General features: G+C 34.0%; 1 protein-coding gene across 1 annotated transcript; it reads left to right on the top strand.

The window, feature by feature from the left end:
• The first annotated feature begins 3341 nt into the window (after positions 1-3341).
• On the top strand, positions 3342-6811 carry LOC142605520 (farnesol kinase, chloroplastic). Its single transcript, XM_075776916.1, has 6 exons — positions 3342-4031; positions 5011-5078; positions 5166-5297; positions 5937-6052; positions 6234-6348; positions 6427-6811. Exons 1-6 carry the CDS (start codon positions 3600-3602, stop codon positions 6602-6604), a joined length of 1041 nt encoding a protein of 346 aa, XP_075633031.1. The 5' UTR covers positions 3342-3599; the 3' UTR covers positions 6605-6811.
• The last annotated feature ends 3406 nt before the right edge of the window (positions 6812-10217 follow it).

Consider the following 10217-nt stretch of genomic DNA (forward strand, 5'->3'; position numbering starts at 1 on the left):
CTGCTTTCTTGGCGTGTTAATTTTTTGTCAAAAATACCCCATTTCAAATAAATGTCCTAAAACCACCCATTAAAAAGACCCTTCTTTTTATTTGTTAGGTTCTAAATATTTAGGAATAAATGTTTAGGTTCTAATTTTATGTAAGTTGGCAAACCAAAAACAAAAACATGTCTAGTTTAAATGTTAGGCATTGCTCATGATGATTCAAGTAAAGATTCAAGAACATTCAAGCTGTAGAAAGAAGAAGTTAGAATCCACAAGGCTTGACTGATCAAAAGAAAGGTTTGACCGATCGAAGATCATGTTTTGCAAAATTTTAATCCAGCCTAAAGCTTGCGAAAATGTTTAGGGTTTTAATCCAACACCACCTAGTATAAAAGGAAAACCTCAAATATGTTTCAGAAGTTCTTGAAAGTCTTATGAGTTAAGGGTATGGACATTCAAGGTTTAAATGTCCCACATACTTAAAATCAAAGGGTAAAGCTATAGCTGTTAATCTTATTGATGATGAAGAATCTAGCCACGAGTTTGAATGTGATCAAGAAGGAAATTTCATGGCATTCACTACAACTTCTGTAGTTTGTGAATCATAAATTGTTGAGGAGAACCCTTCTGATGGAGAACTCTCTGAAAATGTTGACTTTCAATAGGCTTATAACAAACTATGCAAGTTGTAGCAAAAGATGCTATGAATGTTGACCTAGGTTTGAAAAAGAAAGACACTCTTGAACATGAAAAGAAAAATCTTTTGGTCAAATCTTTTGGTTTGAATGTAATATTGAGTGTACCTTTAATAGGATTAAGACATAAGATACAATGAGAGGAAACCAACCCTAGGGTTAGGCAGTTTTAGGTGCTTAACATCTTCTCAAGATCGTACCTTAACTCTGAACTCATATCTCTAATAGTAAGATCAAAAAGGCCCTTCCTCAAGAGGACGCTATATATGTAGTTCCTAGACCATTGCAAAAATTAGGTGAAGACTCACATCTGTTATGTCCACACTCACCATTTTCTCACTATTTTCTCAGAAATCTAACTCCAACCGACCTGCCCGCCACTTGTTGGAGGTCTGATCTATGAGATTTGACTAGTCTCTTAGTTGGTGGCAAGTTGATGGCTGTTCCACCCGACAAGGTCAGGTCGGATGTAGGTTAAGCCCAAACCCGATCCGACCCGACCTATGGACTGCCCTACCACCCAGGGGTTTATATGTATGGACTCTATACTTTGGTTTTTTTTTTGGAATATAAATATATATATATATATATATATATATATTATTGTATAATTTCTTATTAAAATAGTTTTTTTGGAAAATTATTTTAGAGAATAATCTCATCTTTAAATCATGTTTTTAAAACACAATTTCACTTTAAATTTTGTTGATGTGGCAGAAGCTGACCATGCAATTGTCCACTTATTAATCGTGTTTCCAAAACATTTTACACTGAAGTCAAAGTTTTGGAAAATCTTGTTTCCAAAAAATTTGACAATTTGTCTTGCACTTATTCATTGTGTTTCCAAAACATTTTACACTTATTAATCATGTTTATAAAACATTTGACAATTTGTCTTGCAGAAATTGCAAAATTTCAAAATTTACACTAAGATCATGTTTGGAAATACAATTTTTAGGTTGACACTTGCCTCATCAACTCTTGCCACATTAGTAGAATTTCAAGTCAAATCACATTTTCAAAATACGATTTTACAAATAAATTATGCTCCATAATATTTTTTCTACAATGCCAAGTTTAATATGTACAAATTTGGCTAGAAATTTGATTGTAGTCTAAGGTTACAACTCCATTTAATATCTTTTTATTGGATGTAAATTTTGATAAATCTACCATTGGATCACATTTTCTTCTTATATCCTCCATGGTTGCAAATTTTCAGAAGATCAAATATTAATAGCTATGTAATCAATCAAATACATTAAATTCAAGTTTTTGTAGTTTAAATTTATAAATGAAAAATAAGCTTGGGGATCTAATACTAAATTATATTCAATTGATACAAATTTGATATGTGTGTTAAAAACATTAAAAAAAAATGTAATCTAACTGTTTGATTTTCAAAACATTTATCCATGTTAATTTTTTTAATAAAAGTTATAACTTCTGGTTGCAACTAAGTTTTTTTTTTTTTTTAAGCAACGGGCTAGAGCCAAAATTTATCCATTTAATAGTTATTAGTAATAAAATACTATTTTTTCCAAAAATTATTATTAAAATACTACTTTATGCAGTGTTATTTGATAATTAAACTCCCATTATTTTCACGATTTTTATTTTTTATTTTGTGAGTTTACATGTTTTACTCATGACAATTTTATTTTATTTTTTGTTTGAAGAAAACTTGTATTAATACTTGACTACTAATGTAGGAGAGAAATGTGAAGGTGAGAAAAAAAAAAAAAACAGTTTCGTAATAAAAAAAAATGATACGTTTGTGTAAAAAAAAAATAGTTTTATTTTTTATATTTTTTCACAAACGAAGAAGATGTATTACAACTAACTTAAGAAAAAAATGTGGAGGTGAAAAAAAAAACAAAGTTTTTAAAGTACTAATTTTATATGTCTACAGAAAAAGGCCCTTAAATAGAGAAATTATATATTTTTCGTGGTAAACCAGTTGTCCATCATTCTACTAAAAAATTTTCCCTTATTTAAAATTACTGAGTTAGTTGTTTAAAAGTATTTTCTGACCTAACAATTTTAAACGGGTGACAGTGTTTTAGGTAGGAGTGGCAATTCGTGTTCGCATGTCGGATTCATGTCGTGTCAAGTCATGAGTATTCTACTGAATAGGTCAACACTAACCCGACATATTTATTAAACGGGTCAAAATTCCTCAACCCTAACACGACCCATTTATTAAACGGGTTAGTCGTGTCGACTTGTTTATTAGATTTTATTAAAATGAAAAATAAAAATTAATGAAAAAACAAACAAATAAATATTTTTAATATAAAATTCAAAACTAACGAGTAACTGCATAAAAAATAATCATTCAAAACTAAAGCATATCTCAATATCACAAATAATCAATCACAATATGTCAAAGAAAATAAATCACAACAACTAATAAGTTTATATACTTAGAGTTTGAAGGGTATATTGGTAAAATGTCATTTAATTAAACAGGTCAGACAGGTCAAACAGGTTCTATGTGTTCAACACTAACCCAACCCGTTTATTAAACCGGTTAGCCGTGTCAACCCAAATATGACACGAACCTGTTAAACCTCAACCCATAACCTGCTAATTTCGTATCGTGTCGTGTCGAGTTCACGGTTCGTGTCAAATTTTGCCACCCTAGTTTTAGGGATATATGAAACGAGCTTATAATTTCTCAAATAAATATGAACTTGCTGGACTCAACATTTGGTTTCCTTCATCGTCCGCTCAATCTGGGCAGACAATGAAATGTGGACCCAGGAGTAATTTTCTTTTCTCTCCAATTATTCGCGCTTTACTTTGTATCCTGTGAACTAAAAAGTGGAAATTGATTTTCCACCCCAGTTCCTTTCTCCCCTCTTTCGACCGTTCCAAACGGAGTCTTTTAATTTAATAATAAATAAATAAATAAAAATGGCAGCAACAACTGTCTATATCTTCTCCCCACTAAGCTGCTCCTCAACGTTTGACTTACTTGTCCCCAAAATCAAATCTCAATTGGGATTGGGATTGGGATTGGGATTGGGATTGAGGCGAAATTCCAACACTCCCTCGTTACTCTCAGTCTCAGGTGCCACACTCTCATTCTCACCCTCACCCAACAACCCACATCATACTATTAATATTAATAGTATTAGCTCTGTTTGTGGTTTTGGTTTTGGTTTGAGACTGGGAGCTATCAGTTCTGGGCGAATACTTAATCGCGATATGAAGCCACTGGCTGCCACTATGAGACTGGAAAACCCGGTTGTCTCCGATATCTGTGCCGCCAGCTTGACCGGTTGCATCGCCCTCTCTTTGCTACGATTCTGGGGCGAAATCGCCAATCGTGGCATCTTTGACAAGGTAAAAATCGAATCCGCACTTTCTTTTTCTTTCTTTGTTTTTTCTTGGTGCTAAGTGGTTAAACTGTTAAACTGTCTATTTGGGTATTCTCCTTTTTACCGTTTCGGGTAAAATTTTGGGTTTCGATTAGAATTTAGAGCTGGATATGTGGAAAGAGAAGTTCACAAAAATAGAAACAATAATTGATGATTCAAAAAATGGTTTAAATGGAAGGTAATTTACTTGGGTATGGTATAAATATAACTGTTAGGTTCAAACTTCAAAGTAGTTTGTTCTTAGATATATTAGAAGAATAGATTCAATTTTCTTTTGAGTTATAAGATCAATATATTGTGAACCGGAGAGCGTACTTGTCTTTTCTTTGAACACTTTGCTTCTTCTTTTTTTAAGCACTCGTACTTTTAGCATTTAGATTCCCATGTAGGAATTCTTTTAATTTTACCTGTTTTATGTGAATGTTATAATTTTTAAGTTTGAGATGGTACTATACTTTTCTCAGCAAAAAAAAAAAAAAAGATGGTACTATACTTTAGATATTATGTAGTAGGTAGATTTCTTTCCTCCATTCCATGATAATTGCTGTTTGCCAGGAGGGTAAGTTATCAATGAGGGTTTTTTTATTTTATTTTTTTTTTTTTTGGGGGGGGGTTAGGCAGGATTTGAAATTCTCTTAAGCTCGAATAAGAGATTTTATCAGTCAAGTTAAATAAATCCTTGCAATAATAGATAGTTCTGAGTTATCTGACTAGCTTTGTTTCTCTAGTGATTTAACCCTTGTTGCCAAAATGTCATTTAAATTTACTTGCAAAGTTAAAGGAAAGATTCTTTTAGAGACAATCTGACCCTCACAAAATGCTGTCCCAAAGCCTTTACGCCTAAGCCTTTCTATCTTGTTCATCTGTAGTCTTCTTGTCTTTATCTTTCTCTTCCTATTCTTTGATTTTCCTTTAGTTATTTATTTGTGTATTTTCCTATTTAGAAATTGAATAGGAAGCTTGTGCATATAAGCGTTGGACTAGTTTTCATGCTTTGCTGGCCAATGTTCAGGTACTATTATTATTACTATCATTCAAGAAGTTTTTCATAATTTTACTACATATCTGCCTGTTGAATAGTTATTACTTCTTATTACAGTTCTGGGGATCGGGGTTCCATTTTAGCAGGTCTTGTTCCAGGTCTCAATATCATTCGGATGCTTCTCTTGGGACTTGGAATAATGAAAGATGAGGCTATAGTGAAGTCGATGAGCAGAAATGGAGACCACAGGTGACAACTCTGGGTGAATTATTGGTTCAGAATGACTTTATGAAAAAATGAGTCATGTGTCTGCTTTTCTTTCCCTGGACTTGACCCGACCTAGGGAGACCTCTTTTGTTATAAAATGACAAAGCTGGTTGACCCAGATGGAAAATGAGTAATTTTTCTGACCTTTTGGTATTATATCCTCGGGTAGTCCAAAATAAGGATATGTTTACGCTTCTACATGCTAGGTTGCCAGAATTATTCTAAGACCACAACCTTTACCATACTCTTTTCCAAAACTATCTTATATGGTAGATTGTGATTGGTTGCCTATCATTTTTACATAGACCCACCACTTTTTCTCCACTACCCACAACCTGGCACATCAAAATTATATTTTATGGTGATCCTAAATTTTCTCTTAGGTAGGGGCCAAATTTTCTACATTTGAGCCATGTGAAGCAGAAACTCAGCAAAATGAATAAATAATTCTTTATATATATAGGAAAATTTTATGATGTTTTCATGTTTGAGGTATGATACTCGCTATAATCATAACCAAGTATTTTCAAGTGTATACATATACACACACACACATTTTCCATTGATTAGTCTTCATATATTGACATGACTCAAATTGCCCTTAGCTTACTTATGCATCAGGGAACTCCTTAGAGGACCACTCTACTATGCTACAACGATCACTTTGGCTTGCATCATCTATTGGAGAACTTCCCCTATTGGGATTGCAGCAATTTGTAACCTCTGTGCTGGGGATGGTAATTTTTTGATCAAGTGAATTACTTTGTCTGTTGGCTTGATTTTGGTAGAATTTAGCCATGGTATAATTAGACTTTATCTCTTGAACAATAGTCAGCAATAGCAATCCTGCTCAGCGCTACACTCTAGACTCTTTTATGGTTCTGGAAGTAACCGGCTCTTATACTTACCTGGTTTCAGGTTTTGCCGACATAATTGGAAGGAGGTTCGGTAGTCATAAAATTCCTTACAACAGAAACAAGTCTCTCATTGGTAGTATTGCAATGGCATCTGCCGGCTTTTTAGCATCTATAGGGTACAGTTTTTCTCCCTAGTTATTTTCTGATCCGACATAATCTATGGAGTTTTCTGATGATAAATGATACTGTGACAGGTATATGTACTATTTCTCTTCATTTGGATTTCTTCAGGAAAGATGGGAAATGGTTTTGGGTTTTTTGGTTGTGTCTCTTGCCTCAGCATTGGTGGAATCACTCCCCATAAGCAGTGAGCTTGATGACAACCTCACGGTTCCCTTGACTTCCATATTGGTGGGCATTCTTGTTTTCTGATTTTACGAGTGGGGGCAATGCAAAACTCATAAAAGAGGGGGGAATCGTTAGGAATCTAATATAGGGGTAGATAATGTATTTGTTTTATACTTTTTGATGAACATGTATCTGTTGTATACTAATTTTCTTGACAGTTTGATTAGATATTTAGATGTACCCTGTCATTTGATTAATGTTATTTATATATTCATTTGTCCTTTTACTCAACTGCTATTTTAGTTTTGATAAAATGCTTAAACTTGATCATTTTTGCTTCCCATCAAAACAATTGCAGAAGATAGCCAGACCTCTATAAGTGAGATGGTAATTTCTTCTTGCAATTTGGATATATATTTCTGGATACAATCCAGAAATATTTGGTTATCACTTCTCACTGCTAATTGTATAACGTTAGAGCAACATCAAGTGTGCCAAATGTCAAACATCAAATATCAAAAACCCTTTCACATCAAATGTTCTAAATGCTAAAAAGTTTAGCATGAATGAATAGTTTGTTCCAAATTTGGAACAGTATAGACATAAATGCTATAAAAAGATTATATTCTATTTCACTCTCCTCTCATTATTTTATTCTACTTTTTCTCTCTTCTCTCATATATCTATCTCTCTCCTGTCTGCCTCTCTCTTTCTCTCAACTCCCTCTCTCTCTCTCTCTCTCAAGCTGCCGATCTCGACCCACAATGATCTCCACCCACAAACAATCTCGCCAAGCACCAAACTTTGCCCACCTCTGCCTCTCACCAAGTTGCCTGCCTCTACCTCTACTTTCTTTTCTTTTTTTTCTTTTTCTTTCACCAATGGCTGAGAATCCCTGTCTTTGTTTGGCTGTTTATGGGTAATTTTGGTGATTGGATTTGGTTTGAGAAGTGGGATTTTAATTTGGGTTTCATAGGTTTTTTTTTTTAAAAAAAAAGGAAACTTTGGGGGGTTGATTGTAGTTCTGTAAGTTTGGTGTTTTAAGGTAGTGGTTGGTTGATTTTGGTTGGTGGTTGGTGGTGGTGGACTGTGGTGTTTGAGAAGAGGGATTGTAGTTTCAAATTATGGCGTCCGCTTCTAATAACTTTGATCTTTATCATCAAACCAGGACACCAATCGGTTTTTTGTGTAGGTAAGGAATGAATATTAGATTAAAAGTTAGTATAATGTATTTTTTATATATAATTTTAATGTGTTGAATGTTAAAATAGAACATGTGATATATGGTATATTATAAAGTGATGTGCTAAAAAAGATAAAATAGTTTTTAGTGTGGTAAAATGACATTTGGAATAGCACACATCTAATGATGCCAGTGCTCACCATTGAAGGACAGTTTAGTGCAAGACCAGTTCTTTCACTAGGCATTTACACAACAATGGCTTAAAACTAGGGATGGCAATTGTTATCGAACCTGGGGGTACCCGAAGCGAGTCCAGGTTGAGTCTGGGTTTTTGAAATAGTGGCCCTGAACTCGAACCTAAATCCAACCCATTTAGAATAAAAATAAAATTACAACCCTAAATTCTCTCTAAACACACAATCGCCTCTCACTTTTTGACTCATTGCCTCAACCCAACCGCCCCTCACCCTCACCCTCACACACTCTCACTCTCATCCCTGCATCATTGCCGCCGGCCATACCCCCATTTGTTCGCTTGCCTCACTGCCTCAGTCGAGCCGCCTTGCTCCCTCCATGTTTCTTCACCAGACCACCTAGTTCTCCATCTTTTTTTTTTCTTTTTCTTTTTTTCTGGGTTCATTTCATCTCAATCATGTGAGTTTGTGTTTGTATTTGTGATTTCTATGTTTGTGTTTGTGTTAGGATTTGTGTTTGTGTTTGTGATTTTGAAAGGAAAAACCATAAATTTGAAATATTTGTGTTTGTGTTTGTGATAGGATTTTTGTTTGTATTTTTTAGTGGGAAAATCATAAATCATAAATCTGAAATTTCTGTTTGTGTTTGTGATTTTGAAAGGGAGACTCATAAATTTGAAATTTTTTTGTTTATGATTTCTGTGTTTGTGTTGGTGTTAGGATTTATGTTTGTGTTTGTGATTTTGAAAGGGGAATCATAAATATTTGGTCATTGTTCATCCATAATTTCCTAGTGGGTCTTTATATTTTTCAATTGAGAGGACTATGTCCACAATATTTTCATAACATTTTTACAACAAATCAGAGGTAATTAATTGTTATTGGTTCAAATTTGAACTTATCACTGAAATTACTTTTTTATCCTACCATTAACAATCTGTAACAACCTACCACATAGGATTTATGGTGAAAATGTTGAAGACATAGCATTTTCCTTTTCAATTTTCCAATTTCATTCTTTAATTTGCTCTACCAAAGTTCAAATCTTTATTATTTTTCAACAATTTTTTTTATGTGGGAATTTCATTCTTTGATTTTGTTAGGTTCTAAGACCTTTAGGTTTAAATGTATTAGAACTCTAATTTGTGATGTTGGCAAACTATGATCAAAACGTTTAAATCGTGTTTTAAACTGCTCAAAGTATGTGTCTTTAATGTAAAGTTGGAATCAAGTTGCTATAGAAGTTACTGTGCAATTCTGCCCAGCTCAATCGATCAAGAATTAGACTCGACCGATCGAAAGTCATGCAGATTGTTTTTTCTGCAAAATTTCCAACTCAGCCCTAAGCCCATATGACGTGTAGGGTTTTATGTTTTGCACTAGGTATAAAAGGCAAACCCTAACCACGTATTTTATGTTGCTCATATTGCTGTTTGTGTGAATCTCTTGCGAGATCTAAGAGGTGCTTGCCTTCACACAAGCTTAGGATTATCAAGAAGGAGATTTCTTCAAGAGCTTAATGATCATTCAGTTGCTGCCATAAGAGCTTAAAGATATACAAGCAGGAGTGCTTGTACTTGTTGGAGAATCCAAGAAAGAAGGAGTCCGTGGTCTCGGAGCTTGCACGTGGTCGTGTCAGTAAGTTTTCTACTGGTGGGTAGCAATAGGATGCTAGTGGTCTAAGTCGCTATTGTACAAACTTCGATTCTTTCATAGTGGATTCAGTTTTGTCTTGAGAATAGCTAGGTTAAATCCTCCCCAGGTTTTTTACCGGTTTGGTTTTCCTAGGTCATCATATCATTGTGTTCTTTATATTTCCGCTGCTTTGCATGATATGATATATTTGTGTTAACCTAGATTTACATAATTTACCTAAGTTAATAACTTGGCTAAATATCTAGGTTAATCTGTTGTTTTTAAGGAGTCTAAAACACTGATGAACCTAGAAACTTTAGGAAGAATGATCCTACTAAGGTTAACAAAATTAAAAAACCTAGAGATAAAGTAGGTCAATCTTCTAATAATTCTATGGGTCTTCAATGTTTTAGATGTCAAGGGTATGGTCACATGAAATCTGAATGTCCAACTTTCTTGAGGTCTAAGGGTAAGGCTATGATTGTAATCCTTAGTGATGATGAAGTTTCTGATGATGAGTCTGGTTGTGACGAGGATGGAAACTTTATTGCTTTCACTACTACTGCTGTAGTCAATGAAAGTGTGACTGTTGAAGAGAACCCTTCTGATGGGGAACTCTTTGAGGATGCAGATCTTCAAGAAGCCTACAATAAACTTTACAAAGTTGCTACAAAAGATGCTATGA

The sequence above is a fragment of the Castanea sativa genome, chromosome 8 (assembly GCF_040712315.1).
Source record: "Castanea sativa cultivar Marrone di Chiusa Pesio chromosome 8, ASM4071231v1".
NCBI lineage: Eukaryota > Viridiplantae > Streptophyta > Magnoliopsida > Fagales > Fagaceae > Castanea > Castanea sativa.